The 25,981-nt window shown below is 36.1% G+C and overlaps 1 protein-coding gene and 1 pseudogene across 11 annotated transcripts in view; one reads left to right on the forward strand and one right to left on the reverse strand.

The window, feature by feature from the left end:
- The window catches only part of MAPK10 (mitogen-activated protein kinase 10), a 324,375-nt gene that overhangs the window by 164,267 nt on the left and 134,127 nt on the right, over positions 1 to 25,981 (forward strand). For all 11 annotated transcript variants that reach the window (XM_032239877.1, XM_032239867.1, XM_032239871.1 and 8 more), the window contains one exon: positions 20,195 to 20,364. In XM_032239877.1, coding sequence (XP_032095768.1) covers positions 20,243 to 20,364 — 122 coding nt within the window. In that variant the 5' untranslated portion in view covers positions 20,195 to 20,242. The remainder of the gene's footprint in view (positions 1 to 20,194; positions 20,365 to 25,981) is intronic.
- On the reverse strand, positions 6,219 to 7,090 carry LOC116524535 (annotated as a pseudogene).

Consider the following 25,981-nt stretch of genomic DNA (forward strand, 5'->3'; position numbering starts at 1 on the left):
TTTATTTTTTTTTCTGTCCTTTTTATAATAGTCATCCTAACTAGGGTAGGATGACACATAAATGTGGTTTTGAGTTGTAGTTCCCTGATGATTAGTGATGTTTGGCGATCTTTTAATATATTTGTTGGCCATTTGTAGGTCTTCTTTGGAGAAAAGTCTGTTCAGATAATTCATCTATTTTATAATATACATTTTTTTATTGTTGTTGAGATATTTCAGCTCCTTGTATATTTTGAATGTGAATTCCCGTTGGAATGAATAGTTTGAAAATATTTTCTCCCATTCTCTAGGTTGTATTTTCACTTGGTTGACTGTTTCCTTTGCTGTGCATAAGCTTTTCAGTTTGACAGGGTCCAATTTTTTTTTTTTCTTTTCTGGTTTTGTTGTCTCTGCTTTTGAGGTCTAGTTTCATAAAACTCTTTGTCCAGAACAATGTCCCAAAGCATATTCCCTATCTTTTCTTCTAGTAGTTTTATAGTTTCAAGTCTTACATTTAAGTATTTAATCTATCTTGAGTTGTACTTGGTTTATTGTGAGAGATAAAGGTTTAGTTTCATTCTTCTGCATATGGAAAAACATTTTTTCCCAGCATCATTTATTGAAGAAAGTTTCCCTTCCCCAGTGTATGTTCTTGGTACATTTGTCAAAAGGAAGTTGGCTGTAGATATGCGAATTAATTTCTAGGTTTTCTAATCTGCTCTGTTGGTCTATGTGTATGTTTTTTTATGCCAGTGCCATGCTGTTTTGGTTACTATAGCCTTGTAGTACATTTTGAAGTCTGGTGGTGTAATACCTGTAGCTTTGTTCTTTTTGTTTCGGATTGTTTTGGCTACTTGGGGTCTTTTGTGGTTCCATACAAATTTTTGGATTTTTTTTTTCCTGGGAAGAATGTCTTTTGTAGTTTGGTAGGCATTTCATTGAATGTGTAGGTTGCTTTGGGTAGTATGGTCATTTAACAATATTAATTCTTCTGATCCATGAGCATGAGATATCTTTTCATTTGTATCCTTTTCAATTTCTTTTGTCAGTGTTTTATAGTTTTTCTTGTGCAAATCTTTCATCTCCTTGGTTAAATTCATTCTTAGGTATTTTATTTTTTGTGTACTATTGTAAATGGAATTGACTTCTTGATTTCTTTTTTAGCTAGTTTGTTGTTCATGTGTAGAAATGCTACTTATATTTGTTTGTTGATTTTGCATTCTATGATTTTACTGATTTTGTTTATTAGTTATAAAAGTTTTTTGGTAGAGTCTTTAGGTTTTTCTATATATGAGATCGTGTCATCTGCAAATGGACAATTTGACTTCTTCCTTTCCACTTTGGATGCCCTTTACTTATTTCTCATGTCTAATTGCTATAACTAGTTCTTCCAGTACAATGTTGAATAATAGTGGAAAGTGTGGGTATCTTCTTGTTCCACTTCTTAGATGAAAAGCTTAAAGCTATTTAGTATGATGTTAACTGTGGGTTTTTCATAAATGGTCTTTGTTGCAAGACATCTTACTGAGTACTTATAATATGTACTTGTAATTTGTATAATAGAAACTAGAGATACATCATGATGAACTTACTCCACTAAAAAACATGCTGTTTACTCTCAATCATGGTAGGGAGTGGTTGGGCTTATAAACATTAAAAAAACCCTACTCTTTCGAGTTCAAGACCTCAGAGATAAGGAATAACAAGTCACAAAACAACCAACCAACCAAAACCCCTCACTACTTATTGAATGCTTACTGTGTATGAAAAATTTATTAAGGTTTTACTTCATTTTATCTTTACAATACCACTTAAACTACATTTAACTGAGAACAAAAAAACTAAATGCAAAGGATCCTAGAATACTATTGGACCAGTAGGGGAAAAAGGTTTTTACACAAATTCCAAAATGTGGTTGTGGTATTTATGGTCCAAAATACTTTTGGAGATATGACAAAAATAGCTGTCTTATTGTGGAGTTGTTAGTGTCAAAATTAGCCTTCAGTTAAAAACAATTCTTAATTATGGCATTTTACATTGTAAGACATGATAGCCAAGATTAAACATGTTGCCTTCTTTTTAGTTAATGTCTTTTAAATAAATATAAAATAATATTAGATGACTTGATTAGTTAAAATGTATTTTATTTCTCTAATGTCTGGATAATAAAAACACTATGTGTATATATGTAATAATATATACTCTTTAGCAAAATTACTGATCACTTGCTTTACTATTTTTTTGGCACAGTGTTTTTCAATCTTTGGACATTTCAGGATAATTTGCTAATGTTTTGTGGGGTGCAGTAGCTTTTAAGAGCCTATTTTAAACCTGAACACTAGTAAACAAGGGAATTCATTTTTTTAAAAAAAGAAGTGTCTGGAGTGTCCATGGAGTGGTTTCATTTTAAATGATATGTTCAGATTACTAGTATCTAGAGCATTTAAAAAATATTATTAAACTTGGTTTCAGAATTATATGGGATTTTAAGCTCTCTTGATTTTAAGGCATTTTGAATTTAAAGTAACTTGTTTTGCTCAACTCATTTCATTTGATGCGTCTATGATGTTTCAAAGACTGAAAATATCCAATTAAAATTTTTTATACTTCATTGGATGGCCATCCTAGATGGAATAAAGACTTCTATATCAACATGAGAAGTAGAGCATTAAAGAAAAAGATGTTTCAGTAGAGCAGGGCAAAGGAAAAACCTGCATAATGTAACAAGTAAACTGTAAACCATTTTAGGTGATCTGTGAAACAAATGATGTGATTTGTTTGGTTTAGGTTTTTGGAAGGACCCAAAAAACTCAATTGAGATTATTCACTTGATATCAATATGGCTTAAGGGGATCAGCAGGTTGAACCATGGAAATAATTGAAGGCACTGGTGTTTCATAAATAAATGGCTGTGGTTTTGACATACGAACCTATATATCCCCCTTTTTAAAAACCATTTTAGTTTTTCATGTAATGGGGAAAGAGAAATTTTTACTTTACATTCTCCTTTTAATGGGTTTTCTCTCTTGCGTGCTCTTTAAAAAAAGCTGATTCTGACTTTCTTCTACATCTGCTTTAGTATGTAACATTTAATTTTGCACTAATTTTCTGAAATCACAATGTATATGCTTTTGCTTACATGATTGTGAGTAAATTATTAAATACAGATAAGGTAAACATTATCATAAAAATGTGATATATCTTGTATGCTGAAATAAATCACTGAGATTTCTACACTGTCATGATAACCATCTACCTGTTTTTATGGATGAATGATTCATGTTGCTTGACAATAGTTTTTTTTGGAGTACGCACAGGTGAACACAGTTATAGCGAATCTCAAAAGCGTAAATTTAGTGCTATGTTTCTGTTTTATAAACTGAGCAGTTTTTTTCTGAAGATTTATTAAGTAGTTATTTTAGTTAATGCATACACTTAGTTATGCTGCTCAAGTTTAACTCACAGAAAATTTGAAGGTCCTAAGGTTCAGTTCTGTGATAATTAGCTTTTCTCTATTGGTTCATTGTGAAAATGTGCTTGATTTGCTCGAAGCACAAAGAGGTCAGATTTTTGACTTCTTTTTGAATTGGTTTAACCTAAATTTAAGTGTAACTTGATGTTATGAGTTTAATTATTGTTGAGGTATGAATTAGATTAAATACAGTTATTGGTTACATTTTTCAAAATACGGAAGTTATGCTAAAAAATGTGGGTATTCAGTCAGGCTGATAGGAGAAATTTTAGTTATAGAAAATATACACAAACCCTTTTGAAAGGCCTAAGGGTTTTTTCTATAGTTCTTGGCTAAAGTCAGCCTAAATCCCGTTTGCATTTAGTTAATAAGAACAGCAAATAGCTAGGGTATGTGGGGAGTTTACCTAAGTAACTTGTTTACTCATTAACCTTTGATCATTCCAGATGGCTGTCTCAGGGGAAGGTTGACCAGGGATATTACCTACTAATGGTGTTTGCTCTGGGCGTTGGAATCTGTCCTTTAATCCTCACTCTAGTGGTGTTGTCTCAAAGCTTTTGTCATTTAATGTGTACTGAATAAAGGCCAGAGAGGCCAGCATGTGGGGGCTGGTGGCTGCTATCTCTTTATAGCACTTTCTAGGGAGCCTGTAAGTGGCCATAGAGTTACATTCATTCATTTCCTATAAAACAATCTTGTGGCCACCTTGACATAATTTTCTGGTACCTGTATAAAAGTTCCTGAGTGGCTTGGATATACATTTATACTCCCTTTCTTGGCCTCCTGACCCCACTTTCTACATGGAAGACCCCCAATTGCATCTCTCTACTTTAGCATTAAAAATTAAGTAGGTTTGATTCATCCAAAATACAGCAGTGTCTTTTTTTTTTTTTTTTAACCTGAGATGGAGTCTCACTCTGTCACCCAGGCTGGAGTGCAGTGGTGCCTTCTTGGCCCACTGCAACTTCTACCTCCCAGGTTCAAGCAATTCCCCTGCTTCAGCCTTCCTAACAGCTGAAACCACAGGCACATGCCACCGCACCCAGCCAATCCTTTGCATTTTAGTAAAAATGGGGCTCCACCATGCTGGCCAGGATGGTCACAAACTCCTGACCTTGTGATCCTCCTGCCTTGGCCTCCCAAAGCCCCGGAACCACAGGCATGAGCCACCACACCCAGCCTACAGCAGTGTCTTAAGTGCATGAATGTATCAAGAAATGGTCTGCTGGGTGTGGTGGCTCACGACTGCGATCCCAATGCATTCTATTGCATTTGTCCTGTTTCAACACAGTGAGGTAGGTTTGTGGTGATCTCACAGTATGTAAACAAAACCCCCTTATCTCCTTTAGCTACCATGACACTATTAATCACTACTGCAGCAGGGCAGGACATGGGCCCCAGGTACCACAAAGCCCTGGATTATGTGTCTCCCTGGAACCCGAGAATTTTGAAAGGTTAAAGATTTTAGACCTTCATATATCCATTCCTCGACGGCACAGGATTCAGTACAGGGGTACTGGTCTTAAGATGTATCCTTACCAACTCTGGTTTTACCAACACACACACCCTGTTGTGCATGGTAGGCCTAGCCTAATCTGGTGAAGAATGGGTCTGAGATGTAAAGCACGTCTTGTGCCCTAGGATGAGACAACCCTTACCTAATCTTGGCTTCCTCTCTGGGCTTTTCACCTGGCCCAGCCTCTCCAAGCCTCTCTGCATCACCATTTCCTGTTTAGACTAATTTTCAATCTTCCAGTAGGAGGCAATCAAGTCACAAAGCAACCCAGTTAAAACCTAGTCTCCCATAAAACATTTTCAAGGCAGAGAGGGTTTCAAGAGGACATATGGCAGAAAAGCCAGCTCTTATTGGCAAAAATGAGGTAGGCAATAGGCTGTGCACTACAAATTGTTGCTCTCCGTGGTGGCAAAAATACCAAAAAGTATTCCTGCTGTGCAGACCTGGAGCTGCTGCTGACTTATCCCTGAGATTGCTCATGTACCTGGGAACACAAGGCAGGAAATGAGGGCCTTATATTAAAATATACAAAAATACAAAACCAGAATATTTATATTAAGGAAAATAGTTAAAATGCATGAGCTATGTCATTTGCACACAACTAGTGCAGTTGGCATCCTGGAGAAAGTGGGACCCAAGGTTCAGTAGCCAAGGGAGCAAACAAATAAAATCACTTTGACCCAGAATGAGGCCCTTTTTGCCATCATTACCACCCATTGTTTAGGAAAGTTGCCAGCACCTTATCCCGAAAATGGATATGAGGATATAAGATGTGAAAAACAAACAAACAAACAAACAAAAAAAAAACACTGCCTTACTCCTGAGAGATTCCCTTCTGCATAATGTAGTGGCTTGGCTCCATGAATCTGGTCTTATACTTAATCATTTTCACTCTGCATGGGAATTGTTATTATATATATTTAAAAAGGAAAACAACCTCCCTATCCAGGCCACTTTCAAAAGCTGGACATTCCGGCAATGGAGCCTCAGATAAAGCATGCATGTTGTAGGGTGATTCTCTCATCCTGGTTGCCCTCAGAACACTCACTTGCATTTGGACAGAGCATGGTTGGAGTTGCGTTGATTCACCCTTTCCCCCGACCTAGAAGGAGGAAAGGGTGATGGTGTGAACTCCAGCCTGAGATACATGGCAGTGCCAACTAGCCCCATGCACCCTATTCTCACTTTCTCCACTCTGCCTGCTCCTTGAATCTTTCTGATAGCAAAGTAATAGCCCCCACCCACTGTGGCTCAATTCTGGGCCTCCAGGAGCAAGGCAGGGCTGTGAATTTCTTCTTCAGGAAAGTAGGTTGGCTTTCTTTGTGTGCTAGGGGCCTGCTGGGCCTTCAGTGGACATGAGGCTACCAGATAGCTGATGCTCTGGCAGAAATGGCACTTCTTGGGCTGGGGTGGCAGCTTGGATTCCTTGGCATGATGGCCTAGACCTCCTGAGTTGTAGCACCTGTCTCCTTCTGATCTGTGTTTCTGCATGTTCTTCCCCTTTGGTCGACTCTCAGTCCCAATACAGAACACCCCACCAGGTCTGGTGACACGGATGGATTCCAGACCCTTGACTGACTTCTTAAAAGTGAACTCCAGTGGCTCACACCTCCTTCAAGCTTCGGAAGCCCTCCATATGTAGCTTACTCTGGCGCACAAAGGTGTCCACTGGGGGGTCCCGGCACGGGCGGTCATGGACAGGAAGCCAAACCCCATATGCACGTTGAACCACTTACAGATGCCTTCACTGTGCAGCGGCGGAGGCTCATCTGCTGCCCCGGGCCTCATCTTCCGGCGACTCCTTTGGCGCCTCTTCTGCTGCCTTGGTGCAGCCACCTGCAAACTGCTGGTTGAACATGAAGCCCATGGTCATCAGCTGAGCCAGTGGCCCGGCGCCCCTGGTCAGGCGGCTACTGACCCCAGAAGAGTCAAAGGGTCAGTTTCTTAAATATGGCATTTGAAAAACTCAAATTCTCTTTTCTAAAAATATAAAGATATATTTTAGAAATGAGTTAGTAAAATCCAGATAACTCATTTTAACCATTTAGGTTCCCAAATGACATTTTTACTTTCCTTATGATGAAATATTAACCTCTTACTCCCATTCTGAGATTTTTAAAAAATATAATTTATTATTACTACCCTGGAAAATTTGTCCTGTCTTAATTATGTAGTACCACTTATTATTTCCAATTTTGTATGTCTTTTTTCTTTATTGCAGACAAATTCTGAATGTGTAGATCAAAAGATGTAGAATTCCATGTGATTCATTTAGTAGTTTAGATCACTGTGATAATGAAGCCAATTACTCAGAAAAGTTTGCTCCTCTAAGGGAAAATTTAATATTAAGCTCCATGGAGCCAGGAGCTTTGCATTCTCAGTGTCTAGGACAGTTCTTGGCACATTTTATGACCAAAATAAATATTTATTGGATAAAAGACATACTACAGTAATAATAGATAGATTCCAAATCAGTGACATATCAGATCAAAAGTTTATTTCCTGTCATTCAAATTCCAATTCAGGTGAGCAAGGGCTGTCCTCTATCTGGTGACTCGGGAATTTAGGGTTCCACCATCTTGTGATGCATGAGCTAAAACACCCCTGTAGAAAGAGATGTGTTGTGGAGGCACATCACATTTTTTAAAAATTTAACTTAATTTTAGGTTCTGGGATTCATTTGCAGAACTTGCAGGTTTGTTACATAGGTAAACATGTGCCATGGTGGTTCCCTGCACCTATCAACCCATTGCCTGAGTATTAAGCCCCACATGCATTAGCTATTTGTCCTGATGCTCTCCCTCCCAACGCCTCCATGACTGGTCCCGATGTGTGTTGTTCCCCTCCCTGTGCCTATACGTTCTCATTGTTCAGCTCCCACTTATGACTGAGAATATGCAGTGTTTGGTTTTCTGTTCCTGTGTTAGTTTGCTGAGGATGATGACTTCCAGCTTCATCCATGTCCCTGCAAAGGATATGATGTCATTCCTTTTTATGACTGCATAATATTCTATGGTGTATATGTATCATATTTTCTTTATCCAGTCTATTATAAATGGGTATTTGGGTTGGTTCCAAGTCTTTGCTATTGTTAATAGTACTGCATTAAACATATGTGTGCATGTACCTTTATAGTAGAAAGATTTATATCCCTTTTAGTATATACCCAGTAATGGGATTTCTGGGTCAAATAGTATTTGTGGTTCTAGATCCTTGAGGAGTCACCACACTGTCTCTTCCACAGTGGTTGAAGTAATTTACATTCCCACCAACAGTGTAATAGCATTCTTATTTCTCTGCAGCCTCACCAGCATCTATTGTTTCTTGACTTTTTAATAATCACCGTTGTGAATGTTGTAAGATGGTATCTCATTGGGATTTTGATTTGCATTTCTCTAATAATCAGTGATGCTGAGCTTTTCTCATGTTTGTTGCCTGCATAAATGTCTTGTCTTCTTTTGAGAAGTGTCTGTTCATGTCCTTTGCCCACTTTTAATGGGGTTGTTTTATTCTAGTAAATTTAAGTTCCTTGTAAATTCTGAATATTAGATCTTTGTCAGATGAATAGATTGAAAAATGTTTCTCCCATTCTGTAGGTTGCCTGTTCATTCTGATAATAGTTTCCCTTGCTGTTCAGTAGCTCTTTAGCTTAATTAGATTCCATTTGTCAAGTTTTGCTTTTTTTGCAATTGCTTTTGGTGATTTCATCATAAAATCTTTGCCCATGCCTATTTCCTAACTCGTATTGCCTAGATTTTCTTCTAGGGTTTTTATGGTTTTGGCTTTTACATTTTTACATTTAAGTCTTTAATCCATATGGAGTTAATTTTTGTAAAAGGTGTAAGGAAGGGGTCCAGTTTCAGTTTTCTGCATATGGCTAGCCAGTTATCTGTGCACCATTCATTATATAGGAAATCCTTTCCCCATTGCTTATTTTTGTCAGGTTTGTTGAAGATCAGATGGTTGTAGATGTGCAGTCTTACTTCTGAGACTTCTGTTCTGTTCAATTGATCTATGTGTCTGTTTTTATAACAGTATTATGCTGCTTTGATTACTGTAGCCTTGTAGTAGTTTGAAGTTAGGTAGCATGATGCCTCCAGATTTGTTCTTTTTGCTTAGGATTGTATTGGCTAAATAGCCTTTTTTTGGTTCCATATGAATTTTAAAGTAGGTGTTTTTTTTTTCTTTTTCTAATTCTGTGAAGAATGTCAATGGTATTTTGATGGGAATAGCATTGAATCTATAAATTACTTTGGGCAGTGTGGCCATTTTCACAATATTGATTCTTTCAATCCACAAGGATGGAATGTTTTTTCATTTGTTTGTGTTGTCTCATTTCTTTGAGAAGTGGTTTGTAGTTCTTGAAGAGATCCTTCACATCCCTGGTTGGCTGTACTCCTAGGTATTTTATTTTCTTTGTAGCAATTGTGAATGGAAGTTCATTTATGATTTGGCTCTCTGATTGCCTATTGTTGGTGTCTAGGAATGCCTGTAACTTTTGCGCATTGATTTTGTATCCTGAGACTTTGCTGAATTTACTTGTCAGCTTAAGAAGCTTTTGGGCTGATACAGTGGGATTTTCTAGATATAGGGTCATGTCCTCTGCAAACAGAGACAGTTTGACTTCCTCTCTCCTGTTTGAATACTCTTTATTTCTTTCTCTTGCCAGATTGCCCTGGTCAGAAATTCCATTACTGTGTTAAATAGGAGTAGTGAGAGAGGTCATCCTTGTCTTGTGTCAGTTTTCAAGGGGAATGCCTCTAGCTTTTGCCCATTCAGTATGACATTGGTTGTGGGCTTGTCATAAATAGCTTATTTTGAGATATTTTCTGTCAATAACTAGTTTATTGAGAGTTTTTAACATGAAGGGATGTTGAATTTTATCAAAGGTCTTTTCTGCATCTATTTAGATAATCATGCGGTTTTCGTCATTGGTTATGTTTATGTGATGGATTACATTTATTGATTTGTGTATGTTGAACCAGCCTTGCATACCAGGGATGAAGCCAACTTGACGTGATGGATAAGCTTTTTGCCTTTATTGAGTATCTTTGTATCGATGTTCATCACAAATATTGGACTGAAGATTTCTTTTTTTGTTGTGTCTCTGTCAGGTTTTGGCATCAGTATGATACTGGCCTCATAAAATGAATTAGGAAGAAGTCTCTCCTTTTCAGTTGTTTGGAATACTTTCAGAAGGAATGGTACCAGCTCCTCTTTGTACCTCTGGTAGAATTCAGCTGTAAATCCTTCTGGTCCTGGGCTTTTTATGGTTGGTAGGCTATTTATTACTGCCTCAATTTCAGAACTTTATATTGATTTATTCAAGGATTTGACTTCTTCCTGGTTTAGTCTTTGAAAGGTATATTTGTCCAGGAATTTATCCATTTCTTCTAGATTTTCTAGTATATTTATCTAGAGGTGTTTATAATATTCTCTGATGGTAGTTTGTATTTCTGTGGAATCAGTGGTGACATCCCCATTATCATTCTTTTGTGTCTATTTGATTATTTTCTTTTTTTCTTCTTTATTAGTCTAGCTAGCCAAGAATTTTTTTTGTGTTTCTATCTTTTTCACTTCTGCTCTTAGTTATTTCTTATTTTATGTTAGTTTTTAGATTTGTTTGCTCTTGCTTCTCTAGTTCTTTTAGTTGTAAGCACATCACTTTTTGAAGGCCTCTCTGTTTAGGTAACAACTGACATTTCTTTCTCTGATGACTTGTTTTACTATTTGATTTAAAAATAATGTTTAAACCCATAACACTAAAAAAAATGTTTCAAGTAATACATTTTGAACCAGCAGTTAAGGAAAGGTTGCCTAATTACACAAAGAGCCCCCACCTCTTCGAAAGACCATCATTCTGACTTAATTAACATTAAGTAAAACAATCCTAAAACAACAGGGCATATTCCCATTAGGATAAATTACTCAGACCTCAGCAAGGCAGCAAAGAATTCTCTAGAATAAAATCTTTCACTACTTTTCCACCTGCACTATATCTACCTCTCAAAGGACTCTGCTAGAGCTGGGAGCCTCCCTTTGGAAGGGGCATCTGTTCCATACTGAATTTGCTCCATTTGTGGCCATGGGTGGAGGGTGCAGCAGATCCCCAGGTGTCAGCATAAACATGGTTGAGATAGAACAGATCCTCACCTGCTGTGGCTGCCTTTGAAGCACTTTTACCCTGCTCATTCTGGTCTCAAATCTTCCATGTGGATATTTAAGTCTATTGTTGCTTGTATAGAGAAGAATGGGATGGGTAGTTGCCAGAGAAATGCTATTTTCTTTTCTTTTCTATTTTTTTTTTTTTTTTGAGATGGAGTCTTGCTCTGTCACCGAGGCTGGAGTACAGTGGCACCATCTCAGCTCACTAAAACCTCTGCCTCCCGGGTTCAAATGATTCTCCTGCCTCAGCCTCCCAAATGGTTGGGATTACAGGAATGTGCCACAATACCCAGATAACTTTTGTATTTTTAGTAAAGTCGAGGTTTTGCCATGTTGGCCAGGCTGGTCTCTGACGTTTGACCTCAGAAGATCCGCCCACCTTGGCCTCCCAAAATGTTGGGATTACAGACATGAGCCAGACAGCTGGCATTTCTGTATATAGTCACATGACATCAACTGCAACTTCAAGGGAGGCTGGAAAATGGAGAGCAGCACATGGATACTTATGGATCACTGTCACTACCACAAATGAAAACAAATATATATATATATATATATATATATATATATATATATATATATAGTTATACTGTAATTCTGATCTCTGTTGGTTCTTTGTGGATTTTAAAGCAGTATCACAGCGATTTCACATGACAATGTGGCTTATGAGCTAGGCCAGCTTTTGTTATAACCACTCTAAAGCTGCTAACTACAGGTCTTAAATGTTGTCTAACTTCTCAATAATAATGATAATTATAATAATGGTGATATAGTAAGAATAATAACAAACTTCAAGAGTTTTCTATAACCTTATTCCATGCTTATAGCTTACATGGATTATCTTATTTAGCCTTTCCACTAATCAAAAGTAGATTATTACCCTCATTGTGCAATTAAAGAAACAAAAGCTAAGATTATTTTAAAGAACTTGCTGAATATATGGAATCAGGCCCTTTAAATTTCATGACATCTGTGAAAATCCAGCTTTCCATCACTATACAAGATTGTCTACTTCAACCTTGTATTATTTCATGTTAAGCTTAAACTCTAGGCTGACACAATTGATAAATGAGTTTATGAAGGAGGGTATTCATTCATTTCTCTTGATTTTCTTAGCTTTGTTCCTGAGTGTCACCTTATTATAGGAAAACCACATCACTATTCTTAATGATTTTAGCTGAACTAATACATTGTTTAGCTTACAAAAAGAAGACAACTTGTTGGCCAAACTTTAATTGGTACCACCAATTAATAGTTCTGAGACTTTGAGCCTATTAATTAACAGCTCTGTAGGCCACTTTCTTCATGTGTTTTGAGCATTCACTTTAACATGTTAACATAATACAGAGTACACCTATAGTAGATAGGCAATAATACTGGTTCAACTTTGTTTCTCACCTTGTGTTATTGAGAGTTAATATCATACAAGTCATATGACACATATTTCTGTGACTTTCACTAAAAGTTTTTGTCTACTGCCTGTTGTTTGATTCCAGGTTTATTATATAAATAAACTATTGAATATACTCTTCCTGAAGTTTAGCTAAAGAATCTTATCTTTCTTATGAATTGGCTTATACATTTTATGAGATTAATGAATCAAACCTTCCCACTCACTGTGGTTTTATTGTTGTCATTATTTTTTTCCCTTGATGTTCCAGAAGCGTGACACTAAGTTTTATGGTCAAGGCAATAGATATTCATAACTTAAGTCTTCTGGTAAAACTGTCATCTCCTAGCTTGCTTTATTTGATATTTGTTCTTAAAACTGGATTTAACGGTTTTACTGTTTCTCTTTTTTTTTTTTTTTTTTGAGACAGAGTCTTGCTCTGTCGCCAGGCTGGAGTGCAGTGGTGTGTTCTCGGCTCACTGCAACCTCCGTTCCCGGGTTCAAGCGATTCTTCCGCCTCAGCCTCCTGAATAGCTGGGACTACAGGTGTGTGCCAAACGCCCGGCTAATTTTTGTATTTTTAGTAGAGACGGGCTTTCACCATGTTGGCCAGGATGGTCTTGATCTCTTGACCTCGTGATCCACCCGCCTCGGCTTCCCAAAGTCTTGGGATTACAGGCGTGAGCACCGCGCTTGGCCTGTTTCTCTATCTTTTACCATGAGCTACACAAATATTTTATGAAACCATACAGAATATAAATAATGAATGAAAGAATGAAATGTTTTGCCCAAGGTTTCACAGCTATTAAGTGCAGAACTGATCCAGGCTCAGTGCTATTTTGAGCTATATCATTTAAAAGAAACGAAGAAAGCTTAACCTCCAAAAATTCTTAAACCTCAGTGTTTCCCACTCAGACACTGACTATTAGAAACACAGGACAGTCATCCACAAATGATGAGGAGGGAGTGCTTCTGAAATACAGGCTATTATATTTGAGAAAAGTGCAATCAAAGCTTTGGGCACCTGCAAGAGAAGTTCAATAATGTGAGACATTTTTCTTTGCAACATTCTGTGGCTATAGGTTAGCAATGGAATTGAGGATGAAGGCTTAGGTGCTGATATCAAGGAGAGTCTTTTATGACATTATTTTTAACTTCCACATCTTTTGTTCACGTGATCTGCATTGCTTCCAGTTTTTGACTCTTTAATTAATCATCTTTGAATGGTGGCATCTTTTATCTCTACTATTGTCTAAAACATGATTCTCAAAGTATGAAACTTGTTAGAAATACAGATTCTTGGCCTTTTTCTAGTATTACTGAATCAGAAGCTTTGCATTTTATAAGCCCACTAGCTAGTCTTAATCCATGTTAAAACTTCCGAATCTCTGCTCTAGACTAAGTATTGGCTAATCGTGCCTTCTCAACATAAATTTGTGTGTGTGTGTGTGTGTGTGTGTGTGTGTGTGTGTGTGTGTGTTTAAACTTTCTAGGTTCAAATAATCAGCTGTCTTGTCCTATGACCTGAACTCAGGAAATACTAAAATGTATAACTAGAGAAAAGTCATTTTCCGCACACAGAGTATTTTTCTGCAGTGTGCTTAATGGAATATTTTCATGGGCACATTTCATAAACAAAAATTTATATTTGAACAAGGAACACTATATAGAAGCTGAAGGATAAAATATATTCTATTAAATATGCTCTGAACTTTTCAAAACTCAATTTAGATTTGTAAGCTTGGGGCACAGATGGAATCTGGGGGAAGTTCTTTAACACATCATATTTGCTATAAAATTCTTGATTATGACATCAGTCTAAGAAAATTTTCTATGCTCTTGTATCCATGTCTTACTGCTTAAACTAGCAATTAAAATAGACTTTTACCAATTATTTGAGGTGCTTTCATGAATATCTTCCCTAGCTTCTGAATTTTACCTGAAGTTTAATTCAAACTGGGGTATAAAAAAGAAACTTGAAAGGAAATTATATATTTGTGTATGTGTGAATACACAAACTTTGTAAAGATGATTTTCAACTGGTTGATTGCTGATGCTTGAATCCAAATCTCCGGAATGTTATGCCAATGACTTGTATTTTATCAAGCCTGGCTTCTCAGATGTGAATCCCCAGGTGGTTGAAATGCACGTTTATATCTGACAACCAGTGAAAAGGGTGGTTCAGGGATATTTTTAGTTGGGGAAAACACAGATAAAATCTCCTCTCAAACATTACCAACTTTATACCTGTGACTTTGCATCCAGTAGTTGCTGTATACATAGTAGCTGAATGAACTAATGATAATGAACGAGTGCAGGTGGTTAGTTGAAACTGTTAAAGTTGTCAGAATCAAAATGGGGTCACTTGTGTTAGAAGAAAAAGAAAAAACCCTGACAAATAGAGCAGAGGAAGGCCATTAAAAATAGGGTTCATATGCAGAAATGCCTGTTGGAAACTGTTACCAAAGGCTGAAAAACAAGCTTGCACAAAGACCATCACAACCTTATGCAAAACATATTTCTGCAAAGACATCTGCCCAGCAACTGCTTGTCCCACTTCAGACTGGCATTACCTTTGTTATTGATCCTGTAGCCAAGGATAATTATCTCAAAATAGATAATCATCCTCATTTTTCCTTTAAAAACCTCTGTCATCCTTTACCTCCCTGAATACACACATAGTTTACTGCGGCACATATGCTGCCATTGCAACACTCTATTTCAGAATAAATATTCACTTATTTCTATTATATAGAGAGAGCCTTTTTCTGCTTGTTAGTTTCTGTTTGCTTTCAGCACCTTCTTTTATTCTACTGTAGAATGTATTATCTATACTTTAAAAACTTTATTTGATTGTCTTCATTCTAGACCAAACCTTATCTTTTTTTTGTTGTTGTTATATTTCCAGTCCCAAACCTAGTATTGGGCAAATGATTTGCATATCATCTGTGTTTGTTGGGTTAAACAGTTCTAAATATTAAATAGGGTAGCTTGTGAAGTTAAACCTGAAAGAGAAGTGACATGAATCTTTAAGCTTCTTTGATTTATTTGAATATACATTGAAATGTTGGAAGAGGAGGACAACAAGTTGAATCTACTGTGATATGAAGACTGAGACCATAGCTAGAAAAGCCACAGCGAAGTCCAAAGGCATAGGGCCATGCCATGATACAGCATTAAGTCAGGGATCCAGAACACAAAGTTCATTGCCAATGATTAGTGTATACATGCAACACAGTTGAGAAAGCTACACTTCAAAAGTGAAGGGAATAAGTAAGGGAAGGGAAGATATATTATCTAGGTTTGATGAGGCTACTGTGCGCTAAAGATTTTGTGTGTGGTCAGAAACAGAATATTAAAGGATATAAAGAAGGGTCAGAACATGACAAATGGCAAGTTAGGCACTTCATTCATCCCAAATTAAACTTGGCAGATGAATTCGTTTTATATTTTAGCTCCAATTGCTTTTTAACGTTTCTTAGCAAGGGAAAAAAGGAGAGCTTTATTCAAGCTATTCTGCTCATATGCCAAAAAGTCTAGAGTAGAAATGGGCCATGGTGTGGAGAGCAGTTCCTGGTACTGTGGCTGAAATCAAGGATTGTTTGAAGACTAATGTTCTTGTTTCTGCCACTATCCACACCCATTGTCTAAATTCTAAACCCTGTTGTTGTCTCCTTCAATAGGCTTGCAATGTCTGATGTTTAATAGTCTTGTTTTATTCCCTATGCCATGCTCCACAGTCTGCTTTCTTGATTGTAGACCTTTTGTTATTGCATTTGCAAATCACTTGAATTTTTGATTTCCTGTACAAGCAACATAAGTTCCCATAAGTCTGCTTTATTCCTTGAGGTCTGAGTGCATTTGAAGTGAATGCTGCCACCATATCCGATGCAATCATAGGTTGGTGCCCGTCACACATATTCTACTCGCAAGTCTGTTTCCGCTATCTGGGGTCTCAAGATTCTAGCACTGGATTTGTAGGTTTTGCCACCCATGTTCATATGGGCCCCACTGTACTCTCCTCATTTACATCACTGATGCTGCTTGGATCCTCTTCCAAGGGCATATGGGGAAAATTAGATCATATTTCTATTTCAAGTTATTATTTAGAGATGCAATGCCAAAATTTCCAAGGAAAATAGTTTTATTATCAATCCAGAGGTTCAGAGCCTAAGGAGATTTAAATCTTTTAAATTATATCAGAATTTGATTTTCAGAAAAGTTGGCATGTGTTAAAATCATACAGAAAGTCTTTGGTGTAGATTCTGGACTCAAAACATTATAGGCAGATTTTTTTTACTAATTAAAGCTTTGGCAGGACACTCACAAGTTGTGAGGTATGTGAGAAATTATTCATTGTGTGGGAATGACTCACATCTCACTTCTTGTAGGACAACCAGCATTCTTTGACAAACCAAATCAATATTGGTTTGTGGCATTTTAAAGCCTGCCCACAAATCTCCTAAATGCCCCAAATGGGTCAAAGCCACCTTTAATGAGAACCACTGGCATAGATTGTTTAATTTTCAATGGCTGGGATTGGAGAGAAACCCACAGAAAATGCGGGTGCTTAAAACCTGAACAAAACTAGCAAGAAAGGATGACTGCTGGGAAGGCATCCACCAGTGTGTGCCACAGGAATAGGCTACATGATTTTCTGTGAGGTCCCTTCTAGCTATAGAATTCTTACTATTTATGTCATAAATACAATATAAGATCATTTGTGGATCATCAAGGTAATGGATATTTATATTATACATACATATTACGATTCAAAATTGTAAAGACAGTCTCTTCAATGACTAAATATAACTGATGGATTAACTTTTCTTAAAAATAAGCAAAAAATGCAACAATTAAAGTATTTAAAATCTAAGCTTCCAAAAAATAAAGTGTCATGTGGCATTTTAGAAAAATGTTAACTTGAAAAAAATTTTGCTATGCTTGATTCAGAATAATAGCATTTGTGTTATTAATGAGAATAAATGAAGTCAACACTGTTTAATTCAAATTTAACCAATTAAAATACTTAAAACTTTACATAAGTTTGTATCTTAGTTCTTTCTGAGAAAGGGATGTAGGTACTTTTTTTCTTTTCTTTTTTTTTTTTTTACTTTAAGTTCTGGGGTACATGTACAGATCATGCAGGATTGTTACATAGGTATACACATGCCATGGTGGTTTGCTGCCTCCATCTCCCTGTCACCTACATTAGATATTTCTCCTAACATTATCCCTCCCCAATTTTCCCACCCCCTGCTATCCCTCCCAAACCTCCCCACAACAGGCCCCATTGTGTGATATTCCCCTCCCTGTGTCCATGTGTTCTCATTGTTCAACACCCACTGATGAGTGAGAACATGCAGTGTTTGGTTTTCTGTTCTTGTGTTAGTTTGCTGAGAATAATGGTTTACAGATTCATCCATGTCCCTACAAAGGACATGAACTCATCCCTTTTTATGGCTGTGTAGTATTCCATGATATATATGTACCACATTTTCTTTATGCAATCTATCTTTGATGGACTTTTGGGTTGGTTCCATGCCTTTGCTATTGTAGACAGTGCCACAGTCAACATACACATGACTGTGTCTTTATAATAGATTGATTTATAATCCTTTGGGTATATAACCAGTAATGAGATTGCTGGGATTGCTGGCTCAAATGATATTTTATTTCTAGATCCTTGAGGAATTGCCACACTGCCTTCCACAGTGGTTGAACTAATTTACTCTCCCACCAACAGTGTAAAAGAACTCCTCTTTCTCCACATCCTCTCCAGCGTCTGTCGTCTCCAGATTTTTTAATGATCACCATTCTAACTGGCATGAGATGGTATCTCAATGTGGTTTTGATTTGTATTTCTCTAATACTCAGTGATGATGAGCATTTTTTCATATGTTTGTTGGCTTCATATATGTCTTCTTTGAAAAGTGTCTGTTTATATCCTTCACCCACTTTTGGATGGGTTTGTTTTTTTTTCTTGTAAACCTGTTTTAATTCTTTGTAGATTCTGGATATTAGCACTTTGTCAGATGAGTAGATTGCAAAAATTTTTTCCCACTCTGTTGGTTGCCAGTTCACTCTAATGATTGTTTCTTTTGCTGTACAGAAGCTCTGGAATTTAATTAGGTCCCATTTGTCTATTTTGGCTTTTATTGCCAGTGCTTTTGGTGTTTTAGTCATGAAGTCCTTGCCTATGCCTATGTCCTGAATGGTTTTGCCTAGGCTTTCTTCTAGGGTTTTTATGGTGTTGGGTCTTATGTTTAAGTCTTTAATCCATCTGGAGTTAACTTTAATGTAAGGTGTCAGGAAGGGGTCCAGTTTCTGCTTTCCGCACACTGCTAGCCAGTTTTCCCAACACCATTTATTAAACAGGGAACCCTTTCCCCATTGCTTGTTTTTGTCAGGTTTGTCAAAGATCAGATGGTTGTAGATATGTGGCATTACTTCCAAGACCTCTGTTCTGTTCCATGGTCTATATCTCTGTTTTGGTACCAGTACCAAGCTGTTTTGATTACTGTAGGCTTGCAGTATAGTTTGAAGTCAGGTAGCATGATACCTCCAGCTTTGTTCTTTTTACTTAGGATTGTCTTGGCTATGCAGGCTGTTTTTAGGTTCCATATGAAGTTTAAGGTGGTTTTTTCCAGTTCTGGGAAGAAGGTCAGTGGTAGTTTGATGGAGATAGTATTGAATCTATAAACTACTTTGGGCAGTATGGCCATTTTCACGATATTGATTCTGCCTAACCATGAACATGGAATGTTTTTCCATCTGTTTGTGTCCTCTCTTATTTCCTTGAGCCAGTGGTTTGTAGTTCTCTTTGAAGAGGCCCTTCACATCCTTTGTTAGTTGTATTCCTAGGTATTTTATTCTCTTTGAAGCAATTGTGAATGGGAGTTCACTCATGATTTGGCTCTCTGTTTGTCTGTTATTAGTGTATAGGGATGCTTGTGATTTTTTCACATTGATTTTGTATCCTGAGACTTTGCTGAAGTTGCTTATCATCTTAAGGAGATTTTGGGCTGAGATGATGCGATCTTCTAAATCACAACCATGTACACTGAGACAATTTGACTTCCTCCTTTCCTAATTGAATACCCTTTATTTCTTCTTCTTGCCTGATTGCTCTGGCTAGAAATTCCAATACTATGTTGAATAGGAGTGGTGAGAGAGGACACACTTGTCTAATGCCAGTTTTCAAAGGGAATGCTTCCAGTGTTTTCCCATTCAGTATATTATTATCTGTCCTCATGTGACTGTTATAATGGATGGCCAGTGATCATCTTTTTCATATTTACTTGAATCCTGAAGGACCTAATGTAACCTCTGAGACCAGTGCATATTCAGTAGTTATAGATGTTTATTCTACAAATGAATGTTTTCATGAGATACTTTAGAAAAGATAATGCAAGTAAAATTTAAGATAAGTCTATTATAAATAGTTTTAATGTTGGGAATAAACCATTTCTTTGCATTTATTTCCCTAAGCTCTTTACTCCAGGTAATCTTGTGTGGATGAATACCTATTTTTTTTTTCTATGTGAACTTCATGAAATAGATGATAGATGGCTAGGTGTTAGTAACCATTAAAAGAAGAAGTTTCTGTACATCTCATTATCAGTCTGCCTATTCACTTGCCTCATGTTTTTGCTGTTCTTCTTTTTGCCAGGGATTCGATAAACAAGTGGATGTGTCATATATTGCCAAACATTACAACATGAGCAAAAGCAAAGTTGACAACCAATTCTACAGTGTGGAAGTGGGAGACTCAACCTTCACAGTTCTCAAGCGCTACCAGAATCTAAAGCCTATTGGCTCTGGGGCTCAGGGCATAGTCTGGTAAGCAGAATGGATTTGCTGTATTTTTAAAGGGAACATACTGTGTGCAACTACTAGACACAAACACACACACAAACAAAACCCCCAAAATAAATAGCATAATTTGGGAGGGAAAAATAATCCTGCTGAAAAAATTATTAGCCTTATGTTTAATTCATTACCCACTTGCTAACAATATATACAACTTGGCTTGTGACATGTTTTTCTGGTCACAGAAAAAAAATTGCTACACAAGAATCATAAAGCAATAAAGAGAACCAGTGGTTTCTAGAAGTTGCTAACGTATTTAAAAAAAATTTTTTTTTTTTCTTTTTGTGACAGAGTCTCACTCTGTCACCAGGCTGGAATGCAGTGGCTCCTTACACACTAGAGAGAGAGAAAAGATATTTCAGATGTTTCTATGACTTTTCAAATTCAGTGTTTGAAACAGGCACCTATTTCGAAAATGTAGTATTTAAAAAATGTTTGCCTTATGTTTCCAAAATGGGAAGATTATGGGCTTCTTAGTAACTATTCTTTTATGACATTATTGAGTAGCTAATTAAAATTATGACAAATCTAGATTTGATTTACCTGTTATAAGACTCTTGCAAAATTAATGATATCAGGTTAATTGATAAGCATTTCTTTTACACAGTTTTAATTTGTAATGTCACAACAAAATGTATTTAATATAAACTTATAATAATTGTTAATATTTCTAATGGTTCACATAGATAAGTAAAAATTCAGGACATGTATCCTGAATATTTATATATATACATTTATTTATAAAAGATATTTATTTATATATTTATTTGTTACTGCTCTATTCATAATGTCCATTTAAAATCACAAACACTTTTAAGGGATGAGATGAATTTACAGCAAGTCACCATAAATTTAGCCATTTTCTTGCTGACCTTACAGTTCTGTAGGTCAGAAGTCCTACACAGGTTTCACTGGGCTAAAATCAAGATGGTGGCTGGCTGGGTTCCTTTCTGGAGGTGCTGGAGGAGAATCTATTTCCCTGTTCTTTTGAACTGTTGGCAGATTTCAACTCCTTGTAGTTGTGGTAAAAGAATAAAAAGAGGTTTGCAATGTAAAATATATTAAATGTTTTAAAAGTCGTGTTTAAGTGGCTGCGTTTATGGCAATTTGCTATGCTAGCAATACTAATACACATGATATAGTAAAGATTCTGATATTAAGACAATTCCTGTAAATGTCCTAAACTTACCAGTGACAGGAGAAAAGAGTAATTTCTGACTACCTTTCCTTGACAGAAAATTATAGAATATTAACATGAGACAGTTTTCCTAAGATTCTCAGTTCAGATGCTCAAATATTCCTTGGGATAGTTTGATCTTCCTTTGAATAGATCTGCCACAGATTTGTGGCCGTGAAACTGAATACTGTTAAGTGAAAGAAAACATAGACCTTTAATGACTCAAAAATAGATCCAAAGCAGCATTTTGCTCAGGAAGTTAACAGATTATCACGGAAAGATTTGAACATTTCCTAATAATTTTGTAGTATGTTTTACAAGACATTTGGGCCTCTATTTCTCCTTTTTATAGAGTGGAAATTATCCTTGGCCTTAGGTATGGTAACTGAAAATTTTTTTTTTAATGTTGCCTTTGTCAACTGTGAACTCATTGGCCTCTCTTACATCAATTGCATCCCTTCCCAGACATGTTTCTGAAATCCACGGACCTTCTCTATGAGCACAACTGTCAGATTGCATAATATCTTGAATGTTCCATGCAATTCTGAGTATAGAGACTGGTAGAAATTGTAAACTGGGCATATCTGAGGTCTCTGAGTGACATACAAACTGAAACTTATCATTAATTTATTTTACCTTATTTTCTTTGTAGCAGAAATAAAACACGGAGGAAACAATTACAAAGCAGATATCATCATTGTTGTGTATGTGTCACCACGTGCAATTCTGCATGTGTGTGCACGAGAAATTTTGCTTTTCAAGCCTAAGTATTGGCATATGGATACTTATTATGTCACAGAATCTCCATCCTCCTAACTTGTTTGAAATGGAGTCTTGGTTCTACTGTTCTGGATACCTTAAACTTGTTACTGGGTTCTTACAATCTCTTTCCCCTCTTTAGACTGTTTTATTTCTTACTTATCAGTATGGGGAAAAAGATAATACTAAAATATCTTCAAAAGAGATTAACTATTACTATACTGTTTTTCATTTACCATGGATGATAGGTCAAAAATGTCAATGTTGAGCACAATTAAATAAAAGCTAATATAAAATCTTTGGGAAAAAATGAAAATTTTTCTTCTGTCTTTGAGGGAAAAGAAAAGATTATCTGTTGAAGCAGAAACAATGAGAATTATTCTGCTTCACTGTGTAAGCTGAGAAGTTCTCTATAGCTTCATAGATGGGGAATTGTAGAATAATCTCTGAGTTTTTAGCAACTGTGGTCAGGATCCAGAGGAATAAATCATTTCAGAACACTTTTCCAGTCATCAGAAGAGGGTCTCAATTGTGTTTTTTTTCTGTTTCCAACTCTTGAACAAAAACAAGCATGGGAAGAAATCAACACTAGGGGTTTCCTTGTCTTCACTTACACACTTACATCCATCCTACTGTTTCTTGCCAAGCCAAGGAACATTTTCTACTTTCTCATTTGTGTCTCTAAAGATGATTCAAACTGACAGCCAAAGTGGTGGCAAAAGTTAACAACTACGTTTAGCAGAGACAATTTGCCAAAGTTGTTCTGCACTTTAACTGCAAAGGGCTGATTGCATAGTTTTAAATGCAAGGAAGTAAAGCCATATTATTTCCTTCTTTGTGGTGTCACACACCATCAGCTTGTAAGTGGTCACAATTCAATTTCACAAGAAGATATTAGGCAGGATATTTACGGCAAACTGTAAGATTAATACAGATAAAAGCATAGAATCATTGTAAAATATCTGTGCCTTGAAAATTAAGTATTTAAAAATAAGCTGATATCTTTTATGTTAACCAACTTAAAAAAATTCCACTTAGAGCTAGAGGATGACATTTAATTAAAGTTTGAATAATCATAGTTATAAGATGTCCTGGAAATAATACAGTGGATTAGTTTATCTTAAATGGAATATATATGCATATATATGTATATGTACAGTAGTCCCCCTGTAGAACTTTCTGTGGTTTTAGCTACCCATGATCAACCAGGACACAGAAATATTAAATGGAAAATTCCAGCAATGCTTTGTAAGTTTTAAATTGTACACCATTCTGAAATCTTTCCCTGTATCACTCTATCTCATCCCATCCTGCTGGTGATGTGAATCATCCTTTTGTGTAGGGTATCCAGGCTGTCATATGATACACCTGTTAGTCACTTAGTAGCAGTCTTGGTTATCAGAGCAACTGTTGCAATATTGCAGTGCTTGTGTTCAATTTACCCTTGTTTTAATTAATAATGGCTCCAAAACACAAAAGTAGTGATACTGGCAATTTGGATGTGCCAAAGTGGTGCAGTAAGGTGCTTCCTCTAAGTGAAAAAGTGAAAATTCTCAACTTAATGAGGAAAGAACAAAAATCTTATGCTGAGATTGCTAATGTCTTCAGTAAGCAAGAATCTTCTATTTGTGAAATTGTGAATAGTGTGTCATTACAGTTGTTCTATTATTCTTGTCAATTCCCTGCTATGCTTAATTTATAAATTAAACCTTATCATAGGCATATATGTGTAGGAAAAAACATACTATATGTAGAGTTTGATATTAGCCAGTTTCAGACACCCACTGGGGGCTTTGGAATGCATCTGCCTCATAGACAATGGGGTGCTACTGCAATGAATATGTAATACCAATATATAATTACTATATATTATATATACCTACATATTAATCCAGCGGGTTAATTTTAATTGGTTAGGTATCGTATATATTATTTTAAATATGTATATATATTAGGATATATATCTTTTTGTTTTGCACAAAAATTTGAAAAATCATTTCTGGTGAATGTCCTTCAATAAGTGATCTATAGTAATAAGACTATGCAGATAAACAATTTAAGATATAAATTGCCAGGCATGTTCAGCAGAACCTCAGGTGTTCACATATTCTTCCTTGAAAAAAAAAGTTCCCCCTTTTTAATGTACTCATTTTTATTAAAAGAAAAAAGACACTACGTACTCTGATGTGTTTAGCAGATTTTACCATTTTGATGATGAATTTGAGTCACTCCATCTGTACTCTGATTTAATCACCCTTGAACTAATAACATCCATCCACAAAATGATTGGAAATGCATGGGAACATCTTCCCCAAGGGGCTGGTAAATATGCACCAGAATAAAAGTGATTGCACCTTGGCCATTTTAGGGTGCATGATAGAAAGATATTTAATATCTATTTCTTGCTGATAAAAATTAGAAGAAAAATTGATAAAATAAGTTCTCAGGATTCTGTTAAAATTTGCATATTTAAATATTATAGATTCAATTGCTCGTAGTTTAATATACCTTATATTGTCATCTTTAGTAATTATAGTTGCAAATAAACTTATGTCCAACAAGTACTTTTTTCCCATTATGATTTGTCAATGATAGCTTTTAACTTTCAGTGTTTCAGAATCTAGGTTTACTCATCTGTAAAATGGAGATAGTATTATCTCTTAGGACTCAAGAGAGTACAAAACAAGCTAGATACATAAAATTGCTTTATAGAACTGAAATTGTCAGGACTTTTAGTAGATTCAAAAAAGGTAGGCTTATGATACTTTTTCCTAACAATGGAAAATTGTAAAGGTCAGCACATGTAACCCAGGAAAATGCCTGATTGTAACAGTTGCTTCTCATCACACTGTGTATATTATATACATATTACAGTTAAGAACATGGGATTTAATTAAAAAAAAAAAACAAAAAAAAAAACTTTACTAATACTCCATCATGGAGGCTGGCAAAGAAGCATTTGAACTTTTTTTTTTCCCCTATCTTTCATCCAGGGCTTCAGTTAACCAATATTATTTACAATATGTTAGTTTTAAACATTCATTTTTAAATCTGTAACATGGCTTCACAGGTCCAGTTAACCATCTTTAAGCACGGAATATGGATGGGAGCATTTTATGGTTATGAGGTTGGTAACATGAAGAGAGATGGGTAAGATCGTCTGGAGGGTTTTCCAGAGCATCACACTTTCTGAATAACACAAAAGAGACTTGAGCAATGGGCCCCAGATGATTTTATTTTGTTTCTGGAAACGTCACTCAAGCTCTTGTGGCACATTTCTCTTAGAGTTTCTAATGAGCCATTACACTAAATGACACAAATTTAATCACACATTTCCATTTATCCCCTGACCAGTGGAAATGATTATCCTCTCATCCACATCTGGAATATCAGCACATTCTTCATCCCTGGCATTTTCCATTAATTTTACAATTTCGGACCTTTAATTGCAACCTCCTTGAAATAAGGAACATTGAGCTTCAAATACTGTCTTTTATACTTGTAGTAGGTTTAAGGTGGTGATGGCCCAGTAGAATAGGACAGAATAAGATCCTGTAATTCTTCCACCTTTTGTTGTTCTCCTAGGCCCCTTTGCATAGCACAGGCTACAAATATTTATTTACTGTATTTCTCAATTGATCAATAAGACTG

This window comes from Sapajus apella, unplaced genomic scaffold (genome assembly GCF_009761245.1).
Source record: "Sapajus apella isolate SASKATOON/1434 unplaced genomic scaffold, GSC_monkey_1.0 scaffold45, whole genome shotgun sequence".
In the NCBI taxonomy this organism is placed as follows: Eukaryota; Metazoa; Chordata; class Mammalia; order Primates; family Cebidae; genus Sapajus; species Sapajus apella.